General features: G+C 33.4%; 1 protein-coding gene across 2 annotated transcripts; it reads left to right on the top strand.

Moving 5' to 3' along the window:
- LOC109726847 (BAG-associated GRAM protein 1-like) lies at positions 1,343–14,000 on the top strand. 2 transcript variants are annotated; one of them, XR_002220633.1, is made up of 20 exons: positions 1,343–1,692; positions 3,563–3,610; positions 3,759–3,856; positions 5,230–5,305; positions 6,014–6,142; positions 6,237–6,283; positions 8,354–8,477; positions 8,599–8,715; positions 9,265–9,294; positions 9,404–9,503; positions 9,974–10,080; positions 10,305–10,445; positions 10,595–10,699; positions 11,119–11,265; positions 11,407–11,460; positions 12,610–12,673; positions 12,796–12,857; positions 13,463–13,553; positions 13,644–13,764; positions 13,889–13,998. XR_002220633.1 is itself a non-coding variant. In XM_020256656.1 (19 exons), the coding sequence occupies exons 1-19, from the start codon at positions 1,474–1,476 to the stop codon at positions 13,691–13,693; spliced, it is 1,809 nt and encodes a 602-aa protein (XP_020112245.1). In that variant the 5' UTR covers positions 1,343–1,473; the 3' UTR covers positions 13,694–14,000. The 2 variants fall into 2 exon arrangements, 1 of the variants encoding a protein (XP_020112245.1); XM_020256656.1 differs by having other exon boundaries at positions 13,644–14,000.

Genomic DNA, 18,973 nt, shown 5'->3' with positions numbered 1-18,973 from the left:
GAGTTTATTTTTTATTTTTTATTTTCAGTTTTAGATCGAAGGCTTCTCAACGAGGCTTCGTTAGGCAGCTTCCCACTGAAATTTTATCCATTCCAAACGTCGACGTTCTCGAGTTACATGAACTCACGAGTTCCGCGCTGGACTTCGGTCTAAACTAGCACGCTCTAAGCTCTTTGATTTTTTTCTTTTTTAAAAAATGATAAACTTTAATTTGACGCCCAGCAATTCAGCTCAATTTTACTTTACCGCTCTATGGTTTAAAATTTTTTTACATAACCATAAGATAGTTATGAATAACTTTTTAAACTATACGATAATAAAAAAAAAATTGTGTTAAACTACAGGATAGTTAAGTGCAATTTTTGAATCACAAAATGACAAAATAAAAATAAGCTAAATCATAAGAGGCCGAATTAAAATTTATCCTAAAAATAGTAAAACTGAGCTTAATTAGCATATTTTATATAATTCAAGTGATTATAAATTCATGGAAGTTAGTATTGGACCTAAAATTTGCACTAAAATAATTATCAAATGTCATAAATATAAAAGTTTAAAAAATTAAATACTAAAATCAAAAGTTTGAAATGTTGGGCAGTCGAATCAAAACGGACTAAAATTAAGATAAATTCTATATACATTTTAAAGATTGGGTAAACATCAAATACCCCCGTGGTTTCACACTTTCTCACTTTAGTATCCTATAGTTTAAATGTATCTAGTTAGCCCTTGTGATTTCGCACTTTCTCACTTTAGTACCCTGTGGTTTAAAGTGTATCAAATTAGTACCCTATGGTTTCATTTTTCTCTTTTTATTATCCATTGCACTAATTTTTTTCGTTATTTCAGTGACAAAATTAAAATTAAAGGGGACTAAAGTGAATATTTGATAAACTTAGGTAGGGTATCTGAAGTTTTTGTATATAATTTAACGAAATATTAACGGAGGAAAAAAATTAGTGCCAAAATTAAAACTAAAGGGTGCTAAAGTAAATATTCGATAAACCTAGGTAGGGTATCTGAAGTTTTTTTGTATATAATTTAACAAAATATTAACAGGGGAGCCGACGAAAAGAGAAAAATGAAATCACAGGGTACTAAATTGATGCACTTTAAACCACAGGGTAGTAAAGTGAAAACGTGCGAAACCACAGAGTACTAAATTGATACACTTTAAACCACAAGATACTAAACTGAAAAAGTGCGAAACGACAGAGGTGGTATCTGAAGTTTTCCCTTTAAGATTTAACAGAAGAAGGTTCGTAATTTTAAAACATTTTAGGGATATATAAGCAATTATCCCTTCTTTAATAAGTAGCTCCCCTCTTTCTTTCTCGTTCTACCCCCACGCCAACCGTCGCTTCGTTCACTCTCTCTCACTCGCGCTCTCTCCCTCTCCCCCACCCCCTCCGCGCGAGGGCGATTCCCGAGGTCGAAACCCTAGAAATCTCCTCTCTCTCGTCATCGTCGCTAATGGCGATGATGATGGAGTCGGCGTCGTCGTCGTCGTCGCCGCCGCTCGGATTCCTCCTCCCGTCGCTGTGGGAGGCGGAGATCGCCATTTGCGCCGCGATCCTGTTGGTGTCCGTGTTGCTGGTGTTGGAGAGGACGAGCACCAAAGAGGGAGGAGGCGAGCGTGTGGCTCCTCGGCGTAGAGATCAGCTCGTTGCTCTGGAATCGGAGAGGGACGAGGTTTGATTCGCTTATTTGCTCCCTTTTTTTAAGCAAATATTATCAGTTAATTGTGTTTTTTTTTTCCAGAGAATTTAAAAGAAACGAGGTTTCTTATTTTGTTGATTATTGCAGCAACATGAATCATTGTCTCTCTCTCACTTCAGGATCATTTTATAGTCCTAACACATCGCTTTGAATTAAGCGAGAGATTAAATGAGACTCTAAACATGAAGAGATTCGTATTTAGGACTTTTTTCTCTGATATTATGTGAAACAATGCGTTTTATGCTTTGATATGAAGTAGTGGAGTGGTATTCAAATATGAGCAAATTGGTAAAAATGTATGAGACCACCCCTTCAACAGTAAGTGTCTTTGAAACAGGCCTCTCAACTCTGCTTTTTTCTTATTCGTAATTGACACCTCGAGTTTTTATAGTGAATTTGGTTATAAATTTTGTTAAATTTAATGGATCCGTTATCTGTTAGCTGTTAAAGTTTTAGTTTCATTTGCTAAAAAATGAGTAACGCTATTAAATTTGATGAATAAATTCCATTAACATCTTCAATTTAATTGATTAATGTCATTCAATTAAAAAGAGTTAAACGTTAAAGGGGTTTCAATCAAATAAGTAAAGTTGAAGGGGCCGCTTCATAGTTGAGGGGGGTCCCCATACAATTTTACCTTAAATATTTAATATCCAGCAAAAAGCAATTCATAATTTGATGTCATGAGGACAAAGTGTGGTTAATTCATTTGAGATTCAGGCTTAGACTCATTTTTTTTTGCCTGATAAAATACTGGAAATTCAATATGCATTAGAGAGTTATATTTTCTGGTCAAATTGATCTTAGTGCTTGCTTGAGAATCAATGTCCTGAAATATAGTTACCAATTTTATTTTTAATCGTGAAATTTTATCCAATCATTTAGTTAGTTATCTATTTTCTATTTGTTAATTTGGTGTTAGAAGCTTTTACAGACATAAAAATGCGCTGCTGCTATGAGTGAATGCATATATACGTGATAATTTCCAATTGGCAGAAATACACTTCTGGATTTGAACTATAGATGAGATAGACTCCTTTGGACTGCCTTTTCTAATTTATGAGTAGTAATAGAAGGAATAATCTATTTATTCGTTTTTTGAATGGAAAAGGAACAAATTTACATGTTCTGCCCAATACTTCGAAATGTTAAGGCTATTTGAGGATCCTTTTGCTCAAAATCTTATGCATTGTGACTACAGTTCATGTTTGTAAGCATTCATACGTTATTTATGTGGTTGCTCAAATCTGTAAGGCTAAATGTGTGGACTCTAGCATTGGATGCACATGTATGTAAATGGATGGCGCGCATGCTGCATGAAAACATATATATTTATCAATATTCTGGAGGGGGAAGGAGGAATAACCTAACAGATTAGGCAGTTAGTTATGTCGTAATTACACAGAATTAAACACATAATTAGAGTTAGGGTTTTGAAATTCTATCTGAAGTGTAGGATAAGATAAAACTGATACATATTCTAATAAGTTGCATCTAATCCCCTCCATTAAATAGAAAATGAACAGAGTCAGAACATATGATATATTTGTCTATTTTTACAAGCTTGCAACAGTAACTGCCAAGCTGGTGTCTTGGTTGAAGTTTTATATTGTACAGTGAAATAGATTGTAACGACTTAACCTAGTACACTATTGTTAATAATTTGTTGGGGGTAAACCCATGCATAGTCCCTTCTCTATTGGTCTATCCGATATGGGAGTATTTGGGTGTGACATAGATGACTCCAATAGTTTGTTTTATTTATTATTTTTATTCTCTCTAGTTGCTTTTAGTCCCATGAAATATGATTTGCTTGACATGCAGTTCCGCTCTTACTTTATAGACGATTACGTTGGAAGAAGGCTCTCAAGGAATTGTGTATGTAATCAAGGTAATACCTGTACATGCCCCATGTTGTGCTCTCAACTAGTCATTTTGATTCAGTTCTCCATTTCATGCTGGTCGGTTGAGAGATGTTTGTCATTAAGGTATTGTATAAGGCCTTTAATAATGACGTATCTTTATTTGTTTCTTTTTAGTTGGAATTACTGGCCGCCAAATATTTAATTGGTGCAAACTTGAATGGGACGGCAGATCCTTATGCTATAATTTCTTGCGGTGAGCAAAAACGGTTCAGGTGACTGCCTTCTCCTTTTGTTTCAATGATGCAATCTCTTTTCTGAATGATGATCTGCTTGATCCATCGATTGATATTTTTGTGTTTTAATTTCATATTTATATACATGGAGATTTCTATGCAATTTATAAGATTGGCACTGTTTTTCTCTCTTATCATCATATAATGATGGACTTCAGTACGATTCACATGAGCTAACATTGATTCAAGGATAAGCTGGAGATTCGTGTTGTGCTTTTCTTCATTGTTTTATTTGTTTTCCTTTTAATTCATGAGACTGGAGTGGTTAAAAAAGAGGGAGTTATATCATTGGACATCGCAAACTTACTGGAAAAAGTCTCTAAAACTAAGTGTGTGACTGCTGTGATGCAATACTCCCTTCCCAGAGCTGGCAGTTAAAGGGAGTAGTAGTCATATACTTATCTTTTTTCCTTATACTTCTTATATTACTTCCGTATACTTCCACATATCAATTCTTATCTCACCTAATAATTCTTAAAAGTGAATCTCCCCTTATACCCGTTTGTAACTATTTGTTCTCAACAACCAGAGAGTTGCTGTCTTTTGTGTGATGACAAGATATACTTGGTGAAGATAATACGATGTGAAATCAATAAAAAATAATTAGTACTATTTTCTGCAAGCGACGATCTATTTGCTTTCTTTCTGAATACATGGCAACTCCCTTTTGTGTTATGCCTATCTTTTGCATTGCATGCTGGTTTCTTTCTCTACAACTACAGGATGCTATTGTTTTGCCATCTTTTAACCTTTATTGGTGACTTACTGGCTCAAAAATCCTCTGTTAAGTGCCAACATCCCATCAGGTTGTCTAATGCTATTAGGTCACCTTTCTTCCATCAATTGCATCCATGTTAATTGAGTCAAATACTCCTCCAACTTTAGGCATACGGATCATGATATTATCTTATGCGATATTACCCTCTGCCATACGGTGGCTTTGTCATCAGCATGATACATACTGCCACACATGGCTTCATGGAGGTCCTTTCGTGTGTAGACACGATCAGCATGTAACAGTCTTGACATGCCCACCGTGCCATCTGACATGTTTGTTGCTTCCTACCGGCCAAAACTTACTATCTTTTATATGTCTCTAGGGTTTGTAGATCTCATCAGATGGTTTCTCTTAAATTAAAAGGCCTCAAAGGTTGAAATTTATTGGCCATTTCTTGGCTAACATGGTGGACCAGGCTAGGCAATATGTTCCCGTTCATGGATTTTGGTGAAATGGAGTTGTATGTCATTCAAAATATGCTGGATATATCTAATTCTTGGGTTGATTTTAATTTGAATATCAAGATAGGAAGGATGATCTAATCAAACATATCAATTAACATGCCAATGTGCAGCTCCATGGTTCCTAGTTCAAGAAATCCATTATGGGGAGAAGAATTTGTCTTCTGTGTTTATGAGCTTCCAGTCCAGGTTCTCTCTATTATTATTTCACAACTTTAAATTGCCTGAATCTGCCTAAAGTAATTCTTCCGATTATATTATGTCAATACTTTGACAATGATTCTATTTCAAAGTACTATATAAGATTATTTTTCCAAATGGATGCCTTGAACTAGGACAATTGTTATGATTTTAGAAGTACTTACAAGAGGCTCTCAATATAATAATTCTTCTTCTCTATGTGATATAGTTATCCTCTTTTTGCATTGATATATTTTGTTATAAAAGTTTTGCACATTCCATCTATTGCATGCTTTATTACCTTTTAGTGCCAACTAACAACAAACCTGAATTTGCAATTTCAGATTATACAATTTCTCATGTAATCTCCTTTCCTAGCTTTCTTTTGTTTCACGTTTAAAATGAGAATAGGTGATTTTTTCTCCTTTTACAAAAATCTGTTCAGAATGCAGAATAACCTAGCAGTCCTGTTGAAGTATCTAGTATAATACTAATGAGCACATATGAAGGATGTGAATAAATCTTCACCTAATGTTCTGTTGCTCACTAGGATAGCAGTACAAAACACTAGTAATTAGGTCCTTTACATAAGAAAGATGGGCTGTTTATTCTTGTCGCTTACTTAATCTGTGAAATTCAGACATTTGTATTGCCTAACTGCTGAAATTGCTTTTGGTTGATCCTGATTTTGTTCGTTTATTCTTTTTTTTTTAATAGATAAGCATAACAGTTTATGATTGGGATATTGTATGCAAATGCAAACTTCTTGGATCTGTCATCATATCAGTTGAAAGGGAAGGTCAAACAGGAGCAGTTTGGTATAGCTTAGATAGCAAATCGGGAAGGGTAAGTCCTTCATTCATGCTATTATCTCTTTTGATTTCTTGCAGCTACTCCTGTTCTCTTCTGCCTTCATTTTAATTGAGAAACTTTTTTGCAGGTATGTGTGCAAATTAGTACCTTCAAATTATCTGTGAGTTCTGCTAGGTAATTTTTGTTCCATATTTCGATTGCTACTTAGTTTATTTAGCTTCTTTTTTTTTTCTTGCTGCAAGAAGAATCGCTTTGACTTCTCTTGTATGTAGTATGAGAAAAATATTTATTCTTTGGTATTAGTTGGTATAAGGTATGGTGAGCTATTTAAGTTGTTTCAATGCATAAATCATATTGGTGATGCAAATGGTTTTTTTTAACTTATCTCTGGTAATTATAAGAGTATCTTGCATCATCTGAATATCACAGCCAAGTCTATGGCAGTTCATGATGCTATTGAGTGCCGCTCGTCAATAATGTTGAACTCCCAATATCTTGTTTTGTTTTTTTTAATTGGGCCTCATTCTCTGCTTTATGAAATTTTGGCTGAGGAGATTGAGATTCTTATCAATGGATATCAAAATTTAGAAAATCTGAAGTGATGCTCGATATAATCTATTGATAAAATTGTGACACAACTCCTGACCTCCTGGCTTGTGTCTGAATTGACTCATGTATCATGTAGGGATGTCAATGGGTATGGATACCCGAAATTTTATCCGAACCCGAACCCGAATGAAACGGATATATCCGATGCTAAATGGATATGCATTTGGATATGGATATCAAAAATAGAAACCCGACGGATATAGATTCGGATATGGATTTTGACTGTACCCTACCCGAACCCGAATTTATTTTGTATTTTATATATATATATATATATATATATATATATATATATATATATAAATTTGATGTTTTATTTGAATTTGTATTTTAAAATTTAGATTTAATATAATGTATTTTGAAATATTGAAAAAAGAAATAATTATTTCGGGTTCGGGTTTCGGGTTCGGGTCTCGGGTTTGGAGTCGGGTTTGGGTTTTTGAAAATCCACCCCGAATCCAACCCGTTGACATCTCTAGTATCATGTTGTAAATAATATCAATTCGAAAATTCAGTTAGTGATAGTAGGGCAGATAGAGATCTATTTTAATGCTTCAGAGGAAAGATTGTCATACTTAAAAAAGCATTGCAACTGTACTTAGCAGAACTATTAGGCTGGCAATTCTGTGTTACCATTACAAAGGAGGATGTTCCTGAGAGAGTTTGAACTTTGAACTATCATTGTTGGAACGACAATGGCAAACCCTTTATCTTGAGATGAGTTGTCAAGAAGTATCTGGGAGAAACACGAATAATTTTCTGCTTGTTCATACTTAGATGGGCATAGGCAGAGTTGATTGGATAGTTGGACACTTGGACATCTTTTGGTTACCAGAGAAGTACATGCTATCCACAGGGACCGGTATGATCGTCCTACAACATGCTCAGAGGAGCATACAAGAAAATAATGGCCTCTTTTGTCTCTTTTCTTCTCCTCTCTTTCTGCAGTAGTGGCTCTATTAGTATAAATATAGATGCATCTAATGCTTAATACACGCTGATGGTTGGACTTGGCAAGATCTTCAAAAAGTGAAGCCTCGAGGACCTTAAGAGTTGTAAAGTCTTGGCCAGTTCAAAAGTAGGCATGAAGGTCTTGCCAAGGATCAAGCAATGCCAGTATTGCAATTAGGCTCAGGCAACCCAGGTGCGGCCCTTCTCGAAGTTCCTCTAAACACAGCTATGAGTACAGATGGATAAGATACTGCCAGCGTGTACTCTGGGCTTTTCATATGTACTATAACAATAATCTCCTTAAACATCATGTTTTACACAATTCTGAAGAATCATTAGCCTCGTCTGCTGTTAGTCATTTGAATTCTTTGTGCTTATTTTTTAGCCTTTAAGGGAGATCATTTCTTATTATGTTCGCATGAATGTTGTAAATGCTATAGAAGGTTACTATTTTACCAGATCAAAATCTCAATGAATCAGTTTGCATATGAGGAATTTCTATCATATTGTTTCTTACGGTGGCTTCAAATATCCACTTAAACTATACTATTATTTGGTTGTTTCATAACATTGCATGTGATCTAATCATTGTTGTTCCTTATCATATTTTTGGAATGTACTGATTCAATCATAGTGACTATTACTTTGAAAATGAGAAAAATAGCTCTTCTATCTGTTTCACAGTTCTTTAAGTGGTTTTGTTGGAGCTGAGTCACGAAGAAGAATATGTTTAGACAAACAAAGACCAACAACAGCCCATCAAGAGCCTGGTCCTCTGCAGGAAATATTTAAACTTCCTCATGATGAGGCAAGTCCTTATATTTTCTCAAAAACTACAGCTCTACTCATCTAACATATTATAGCTCTACTTATCTAACATATTATTGAGGTTTTCTGCCATTGTTTGGCAAGCACTACTATATTTTCAGGTTGTTTATCACAGCTATACTTGTGCTCTTGAAAGATCTTTTCTGTACCATGGTCGCATGTATATCTCTCCATGGCACCTCTGCTTCCATTCTAACGTTTTCGGGAAGGATTTGAAGGCAAGTTGAATCCTAATTGTTTACAGGCTTTCGGTTTAAAGCTGAAAGTATATCCTTTTTTAGTATTTTGTCTTTCCTGGAAGCAAGGTGGGGAATGTTTTATAGGATCTTTGAACAAGCAGAAGTGTTCATATACTTGATATATTTCCAAACAAATGACTTGATAGATTTTCTTTTTTTTTTCCTCTATTTCTCTATTTAAATTTTCAAGTTCTTGTATGATGCATTTGTGTGTCTCTTGGAACTCTAGACTTGCTTAACCTATTGACCCAATGCTATTTTTCTTAATAATAGTGCCTAATTTAGTTCTCTCAAACATCATTTATGTTGGACATCTTGTTAACCAGTTTTAAAACACTCAAATTGAAGAATCGCAGCTGTCAATATGACTACCTGTAAACATGAGTACACTGAAAAGGTTTCCACTTCAAATAGATTTTGAAGCTATAGAAATTGTATGTAGCGATTATTTAGATTCTTTTTATCAAACTTTCCTAGAAACACCAGCAGGACTGCTCTCCTGAGAAGCTATTTATGTTTTCTCCTCAGGTGATTGTTCCCTTAGAAGACATAGATGAGGTATGTCGATTATTTTTTCCTTCATATTCTTAATAAAATTACATCTGACTGTTATTTGATTTCTTATTTGTCATCAGTTGTTACAATGTCTCATCTATTAATGATGCAGATAAGATGGAGCCAACATGCTTGTATCAACCCTGCAATTACAATCGTTCTTCACATTGGAGCCGGTGGACATGGTGTACCTCCTCTTTGTAGTTCGAATGGTAAGTTTTTTTTTTGGTAGCCAAATTATATTCTTGATTCTCGTAACACATTGATCTTATGTAAAAATGTTGCTTTGCTGTAGTAATTATACAGTACTAACAAGTTGATAATTAGCAGAGAATATCCACTAGACAAGCCCATTGAAAAGCATTGTATGTGATTAAATTATAGGCTAGATGACCATATTAAGTCGACGTGGATCTACTTTACATTCTTTCGACAAAGCCTTAAAAGATGCTGTATTGAGAACTTAGTGATCCTTATTGTTAGGTTACAAGATTGTTGCTTTGAATGTGGGTGACAATAATCTATCTCAAATTCTTAGGGCTAGGAATCTTCTTTGCAGTTCAAGAAAGTGCTACTATTTAAAACTTCTGTCCTGCATCTGGCCGTTGGAAATCTCATTTTCTTTTCTTTTGATATGACTGTGCAGAACCTTAGTTGAATATTCCATATGTCCACTTTTCAGGAAGAGTTAAATATAAATTTACATCATTTTGGAACCGAAACCGTGCATTCAAAGCTTTGCAAGATGCAGTAAAGAAGTATCGAGCAATCTTAGAAGCGGAGAAGCAGGTATCTTCATTGTGGAAGGGTCGCTAAATTATTTGTCATACTTATTTTTTTCCTTAGATCTTCATTTTCTTAGAAAGCTGTCTTCCAAGCAAATTTCTATTTGGATTTCTGAAGAAATAATCTTTCTTGTGCTGCTTAGCTTTAGTTATAGAAATGGCGGTACTTTTGTTTCAGCAAAAATAGAAATGGCAATACTTACTTCCTATGCATTGTTTGGCAAGTAGGTGAGAGCTCAGTCAGTTTTGCGTGAAGGCAGTAGCTCTCTCACTTGCAGTAATGAGGTTAAACGTATTGATGAGAACATTTTGAGACCCAAAGAGATCAAAGCCTTCATCAATGAAGAAGTTCTTCTAGAAGTGGTTAATGTAAGTGTCCTATGGATATTGTGTGCATGCATGCATGCATGCATGCGTTCATGCGCGTGTGACTCGTGTGTGTGTGCGTGCATGCATGTCTGAGTGTGTGTGCAAATGTGTGTGACTCATCACATTTAACTGTGCCAACCTTTTCCCAGGATATCTTCCCATGTACAGCTGAGCAGTTTTTTACTATTGTATTGAGTGATGCTTCAGAGTTTTTCAAAGAGTACCGCTCTGCAAGAAAGGATACCAATATTAATGTAAGTTTCTTCACTTCTTGCCAGAATTCAGTGTCAACCAGTACATCTCAATTGCTTCTGTTGATTAAAATTTAGAAACTGAACTAGCCAGTAGCCAGTATGTACTATGTAATGTGCACTTCTTTGCGTGTAGTGTCAATGAGTTTGTGGATTTGTTTCACCTCTCTATTGGAACATTTATGTACAAATTGTGTCATATTGGCTTGCTTATATAGCTCTAGCTTTAGACCTGGGATTATAACAATAATTTGTTGGGTATCTTCATGCTCTCTTTTTTTTTTCTTTTTTTTTTTTTTGGAGAGAGAGAGGTAGTAAGCTATCTGCTTCGTTCATTAAAAATGAGCTCAGCTAGAAATGTGAAGCAACTAGCTAAGTGGTTGTTGGGAATTTTTGGTCTTTTATGTTTTCTCCTTTCTCAGATAAGCAAATGGCATGACTCCGACAAATACGATGGCCAAGTCCGCGAAGTGACATTCCGATCGCTATGTCACAGCCCCTTATGTCCTCCGGACACCGCGGTGACAGAATTGCAGCACATTGTTCTGTCAAACGATAAGAAATCTTTGGTACGCTTGAATTAGTCTAAAAATAATTATTTTGTGTGCTCTGTTTCAGATGAAGTCTAATTGATTGGCTTCCTTTAGAGGAAACTAATTCTAAGTTGGGCTCCTTGATGCTATAACAAAATTTTCACCATTTTATTTCAGGTTTATGAAACACTGCAGCAAGCTCATGATGTTCCATTTGGTTCCTACTTTGAGGTACTTGAAAATTTAATTGTATGATTCATGGGCTGAGTTGTTTACTTTTTCGTCCGAATGGCAAGATCTGAATGTTTGCTTTCCAAATGTGATTCTTTTTGTTTCTGTTTACTTATTTTAAATAATTTTATGGTGTTACCTCTTGTTTTGTTTTTGCCTTCTCATAAGCTAAACAAAGTCAGGTATTGTACTTTTCTTTTTCTCTTTAATGAATTTTCGGTTTACCTTCCAAGAAAGATAACTATTCAGATATGGTACTATACAAATTTAACTAGATGAAAATGCATAAAAAAATTGGAAAGTGGTCCGGTTTACTGTCTTCTAAGCACTTAATCTTCAAAATAATGCTTCTATATTAACGTTCACTATAGTTTGTTGGAAAATCTTTAAGATCTTTTACTACAATACTGTTTAAAAACAACTCGAAAATTCAATTTCAGCTATAGAAAAATTCCGAAACAAAATTAAACAAAAATATTGTAAAGATAAGGTTTAGATAAGGCCTGTGGATCGAGGCGTGCAGAACACTGTCCTAGAAGCGAAATTGTCCCTCCACGTGCGAGGCTTTTCGGCAATTGCTCCTAGCGATACAACGACAACGTTCCACCCCGTCGGCACGCTTCCAAGGTGGCGCAAGATGAACCCAACCAGCTTCAGATCCAGCAACAAAAACTCGGCGAAAATTAATAGCGAGAAAGTAGAAAAAGACGAGAGGGTTTAGGTATGCTCGGGTTATTATTATTCATAAACTCGTGCAACCTCACCCCATATTTATAATCAAAGGCGAGAATCTTGTTCCATCGCGTTAAATCCGAGTAGAACAAGATAAGTCTAAGATTATATGAAAAAGATTAGGATTAGGATAAAGATAAAGATAAGGATTAAAATGAAGATAAAATCGAAAAATAAAATCTTAACAAGTTTTAAATCACAAAACATCCAATAACCCAATAAAATCCAATATAGTTTTCTTATTGTTTTTTATCAGAACAATGTTAACAAAATTTAATCTTTGAGAAGTCCAGCTTATCGTGGATTTGGAATATGGCAACTCCAAACTTGTCGTCGTAAAGCATGTAAGGCTGGGTTTTAAGAGCTGAATGGTGAAAAGTGTTGTCTGATGTTAAGAATTCTACTTGCGAATTGCAGATTCACTCCCGGTGGTCCATCAGAACGAGCTCCACAACATACTGCATGTTGGAGATAAAAATTGGTTGGTTGCTATTTACAAGTCCATTTTATTCCTAGATGCATCTTAAATATCTTCCAAGTGATTAATCATGTTGTTGGATTCTGTTTGTTCTGCTGCGTTACTGAATTCTGGACCCTTGGCAGGTGTAAACATGAAGAAATGGTGCATTGTACAATCAAGAATCAAATCTGGAGCCACTGAGGAGGTATAACTTCTTCTATTTCCTCTCAACTTTTGTGTCATGAAACTAGTTGCAGGGGAGACGGATATCATTGCAATCTTATTGTTTTTTTTTTTTTTTTTTGTTCAAGTTTTATCTTAACTACGGAGTTGTTTAGACATGTATATCGTTGCAATCTCATTGGTCGTCATACTTTTTTAAGGTAGTGTCTTAACTATAGTTAGATCCCCTACTGCCCCTACCCTGTGTTACGCAGAAAACTTTAACGGTCGGTCTAATAGGAAACTGCTCAGAAATATTCTTAAACATCCCCCTTCACATGCATGAAGATTATGAGAGGCGCTTGGATAATAGTGAGATAAGAGGTGCGGATTTAATCTATTAAAATATAATTGAAAAATTTTAACCCATTAAATGAGGAAGTTGGGGATCGCACCTACAACCTTAGAGAATGAAGTGGGTGCTTAGGACCTCGCTTTGATACCTGTGTTACCTGAAAGATCCTGTTTGATAGGAATCAATCCCAGAATACAACCCCACCCACGTGCGAAATAAAGAAAAAATATATATATATTTATTTCCAGTGCTCCATTCGAGCTTTTTCTTCATCTTCAGATCTTTTTCTGCAGTACAAGAGAGAAGTGGGCCAGATTTTGAAGGCCGCTCGCGGTTATATTCTCAGGTCTAAGTCCCGTATGCGAGACACAGATAAGGCATCTGGTTGTAGTACTTCATCAACTCATTCCCATTAAAACATACCGCCATATGTTTCCACTGTAACAGACGTGTGTGTGTGTGTGTGTGTATCAGTTGCAATGGCGATGCCGAAAGGCCGAAGCTGGCAAATGCAGTGTAAATGATGGGGCGCAATAAGGGTCTTTTCCGAAGCTGAAATGCTGTTAAGTCTCATTTGGGTCCCTCAATTGTATAGGTAAAATTCAATATCGGGACTTCCTTTTCGTTCATTCTATTATTCTCCACTAAATAATGAAGTATTCATCTGTCATTTTTTCTACCTTTTTTGTGGTCCTTATATTTGAATTTATATGTGGAAGGTGCGAGGTGGTTCTGATGTCAATATGTGTAGTAAGTGAAACTGATGTTCTTAAATATTGTTTTTACCTACTTACAAATTAAGGCAGTGTTTGTCCGAAGATTTTTATTTTGTTGAATGTGTCTCAAATTCTTGGGCCAGAAGGAGTTTTTCTGTTCCTAATATGTTTAGGTCAATTCATTTCAAGAAGGTGGATTATTTTCTAGTCTCGTTGGATTTTAGTCTTTTTGGAAATATTTTTAGTTCGTAATAGTGCACAAAATATGCATGAACTATGGATCGTTCAAAATTTTAATTTTACTACCCGACACTTCAATTTTTTTTGTTTGAGTCAGTCAACAACACTTTAATTTTAAAATTTAAATCAATTACTTTAGTGAATTTATAGTTGTGAGAATTATGTGAAATATATTAACTTTGATCGACTGAAAAGTTAGGCAGTAAAATTAGAATGATCTATAGTTCAGGTAATTTCTATTCATTTTTACCTGTTTAGTTTTATTGAGGATTTATTTGTGGTGGATGAGGACATTAGGTGTAGTTTGATAACTTTTGTAATCTACTCTGACAATAATAAAGTCTTTGATCCGTCATTTTCCATGTGCGTGTAAGTTAGTGACAGAACTATGTAAATTACCTATGTACTTTATTTATCTATTTATTTCGTGTTCAATTGTCTTTGGTTCTCACTCAAGGAACTAGTTCTTTTCAATTTTTATAGTGACAAATTTAGAGATTGTGAAAAATATATCTAATGAGGATTTTAGTTTGTCTCCATTATTTCTGCAATGTTTGGCTAGCGGTAGTAGGGAATTTTTTTTTTTCTAAATAACCTTCAAAAGAATTATAATTGGCTAAATAATCCTACAAAAAAAATTTGGCGAAATAACCCTCTTTTTGCCAAGTGTGGAAGTGAAATTTTATATTAAAAGCGATAAATTGTTCACTGTCTTTTGCAGTGTTTGGTTAGTAATTTTTTATCCGAGAACAGTAGTTTTCGGTTACCTATAATAACCGGTTATAACTATCCCCACCAACACCTCCATTTTCTATATAAAACTATCTAATATTTTTCTTATTTCATATTATCTATTCAAACGTTATTTTTCTTATTCCTGGGAACAACTCAATTTTCATTCAAACACTATTTTTCTTATCCCCATATTTGTATATATCCCTGTAATAGCTAATTCTTGCTTATACTCGAAGGAAAACGTCGAACTATTCTCCGTCTTTTAATATCCTATCATTCTTAAAGATTATTTCTTAGATTTTTTTTTAATGCCGTTAAGATTGTATATAATTTGTTAAAGTTTTTATATGATCGTTACAATTATATATTGAAAATTGAAAAATATGATTTGTTGAAATTTTTATATGGCTGTTAGGATTATATATGAAAAATAGAAGAAAAAAAATGAGGTTGTTAGGTTTGTATGTGAATTATTAGAATTTTTGTTTGATTGTTAGGATTGTATGATAGGTTATTAAAATTTTTTTAAGTTGTTAAGATTGTATTAATTTGTTGATGTTTATGTTGTTGTTAGGATATATTTGAAGACGGTAAATCGTTCAATATCTTAAAAGAAAATTTTAGTATGTTGCCTAGTTGGCAAAAAGAGAGTTAGTTCGTTAAAAAGAAATTTTCAGAGGATTATTTATCCAAATATGAATTTTTATAAGGTTATTTCCATAAAAAGTCCGAGTAGGAATTAGTTGGAACAAAGCCTAGCGTTAAGTGGAATTACTATTTTTCGATGTGAACTTATTACGAGGAATATTCCCACCAGATTCCAAATTCCGATTTGGAATCTGGTATAAATATTTATTATTAGGGTAAACTTCAAATACTATCCCTGTGGTTTTAGACTTTCTCACTTTAGTACCCTATAGTTTAAAATATATTAATTGTATCCCGTGGTTCATTTTTTTCTTTTTGTCAGTCCCTCCGTTAATTTTTTGTGAAATTATATACAAAAAATTCAGATGCCCTATCTATACATTATCGAATGTTTACTTTAGTATCTTTTAATTTTAACTTTGTTACTAATTTAACAAAAAAAAATTAGTAGAGGAGATAATAAAAAGAGAAAAAGAAAATTACAAGGTACGAAAGTAATACGCTTTAAACCACATGGTACTAAAGTGAGAAAATGCAAAACTACAGGATGGTATTTGAAGTTTTCCTTATTATTATCTCCTCTTTGTTCTTAGCACATTTCAGGGGTCCCAAGCTTTTGCTATTCAAATTTTTACATGATCAAAATTACAGTGTAAAAAGTTAAAAAAGTATCCCCTAAAATTCAGTTTAATTAAAGGTTAAATTGACTATAAATTGCTATATTTATTATCAAAAATTGCCATTATGGAAGGAAATGCAAATAAGTATCTTTATTTTCCGAGTAATACTATTGGTACACTCCAAATAAAGTGTACATCTTACACTTATACTATTCGCAAGCCATTAAATTTTTACTTATCACATCATTTTCTTTGTTTTACTAAAATTCATTTGAATTTTTATCAATTTTTGAATTAGGGGTGTAAAATCTACATTCTATTTTTGGGTGTAGAATAAATATTTTTCTTATTTTTTCATGCGTAATACGTATAGAGACTCCCTGACTTCAGCTATTTTACAAGTAGATGTATGAACTTTCAATTTGGACAATTATTTATTCTAAATTTTATCAAATAGTTTAATAAACTTTTCTTCTCAATTAAAATTATTAATTACATAATCATTTTGGTTGCATATATCGTATATAGTTTTATAAAGCTTTAAAACACGAACAAATTATTTTTTATATTCTAACATGTACAAGAGAGTTGATAACATTAAAGTTTAGTTCAAGCTATTCTTTAATCATCATGCTTAATTATCAAAATTGAGAGAGAGAGAGAGAGAGAAAAGATTTTTTATATTTTTAAGTCTTACGGGAATATGTGCATAATATCCTATCAAAATGACTGTATAATAAATAACATAACTTGAGGCGAGGGGCAATTATTTGATAAAATTTTAAAAAATACAATTATCAAAATTAAAAATTCAAATACATATTTATAAAAAGAGCTAAAGTTCAAGAGGGCATCTATCAAAGTTTACAAGTTAATTATCCAAGCTTATATAATATAATATTTACCATTAACGTGCATGTTCTTAGGTAATCTCTTTTATAATGTAAAATCAATTCGGTCAGATTCAGATTTGGATTGGGTATAAATAAAATTATACCCAAATTCAAATCCGTCAGATTTTCGTTTTTCATATCCATATTCGAAACTATATCAGTTTAGCATCAAGTAAATCTACTCAATTCAGATTTAAATTCGGATAAAATTTTGAGTATCCGTACCCATCGAGGTCCCTAGTTCAATTTTTTTTTTTTAATTTTCTAATTTTCAATCAAAGATCAGGAGAATCCTTCAATCACATATACCAAATCTACAAAGAAATATAATGCTAACACCAATTACTAGGCGTTTAGGTGGTGCTTGTAATTCAAATATATTTTTCCAAAATATAATATAATATAATATTTTTTTTATATCCTTATTTAAATATCCATTTTCATAACTAGCACTTTGCAATGAATAAGAGAAGAAATATTTGACTTATTGCTTGAACCTGATGTATCAATTTTTTAAAATTAATGCCTCTAAATTAAAATTCAATTTGATATATGTGCTCTATATCTATAAAATAAGGGGCAATTGCTTATATACTCTTGAAAAATTTTTGATTTTTTGATTTACCCAGTTTAGAAGGCTAATATTGAAAATATCTTTTTTTAGTTAAATTTTGTTAATGAACGGTTAACAATAGCTGTTATCTCTATAAAATTATTATTTTGTCCTTTTAAATATACTTTTTCACCATCATTGACTTTTCTTATTTGCCTTTAAGTTAGGAATACAAAAAGTATTTTGATTTCTAATCTTTTCAAATATATCCTTCTGTCATCACCAACATTTCTTATTTGCCCTTAGGGCCCGTTTGGCTCAAGTTATCCTGGCAGGATTACAGGCAATCCTGCCAGGATAACTGTGTTTGGTTAATCCGCTATGTAATGTAGTCGTTAATGTAACATTACAAATCGAGCAGAATTACATCGAAAATATTAATAGGAGGGGGATCGTGTATCTTACATTACTGAAACTCGTTAATACTACATATTATGTAAAATAACAATTTTACCCTCCAACAACCTCAAATCTAATTAACAGTATTATTTTCATCTCTCTTGCCTTCCCCCCTCTCTCTCGCACGCCCCTTTCTCTCCCCTTTCTCTCGCTCTCTCTCTCTCTCGCCTTCTTCCCTCTCTCTCGCACGCCCCATTCTCTCGCTCTCTCTCTCGCACGTCTCTCTCTATCTATATCTCTTTCTCTCTCGTACACGAACACTTGGTAATAGTACTGTTTGATATTAAACATGAAAAATATATATTCTATATGTTTGGTTAATGATTTTGTTTATAGATGAGTTTTAAAATTGAAATTTATTTGTTATTGTATGATTTTTCATTATGTATAATGATATTTTTTCTATTTATTTTTTTATGGGTTGAAATTAATTTTTTGCAACGTTAATTTTTTTTCATGTTAGGTCTTTTTATTTTATTACTTATTAATATAATTATATTTTTGTAAAAAAATAATATTCAACTGACCACAATAAGGGCAATTTTGGAAAAAACTATACTTTTATATCAGGATTACTAAATTTTATAAACTGAACCAAATGTATTAATGCTATAAACACTGTAATCTAGTATTACATTACTGTATTAAACCAAACGTACTAATGCAGCATCAGTAGTAATTTCACGCCGAAATCTAAGATACCTAGATATGTCGAGATACTTTGTAATATTATATTACTCGAACCAAACGGGCCCTTAAGTTAAAGGCAAAACAAGCATTTTGATTTTTTTTTTTTAACTCTTGTAGATATTTAACTCACGTTTAACTCAAGTTAACTTAACGAGTGCTGTGAAAACAAATAGGAATAAATGAGATGTTTTCGAAATTTTGAGAGGTATACAGGCAATTACCCCATAAAATAACCTATGCATAAAAAATC

Source organism: Ananas comosus, linkage group 21, assembly GCF_001540865.1.
Source record: "Ananas comosus cultivar F153 linkage group 21, ASM154086v1, whole genome shotgun sequence".
Classification (NCBI taxonomy): domain Eukaryota; kingdom Viridiplantae; phylum Streptophyta; class Magnoliopsida; order Poales; family Bromeliaceae; genus Ananas; species Ananas comosus.
Note: the sequence above shows the minus strand (reverse complement) of the source record. Positions and strands in the feature narration are given on the sequence as shown.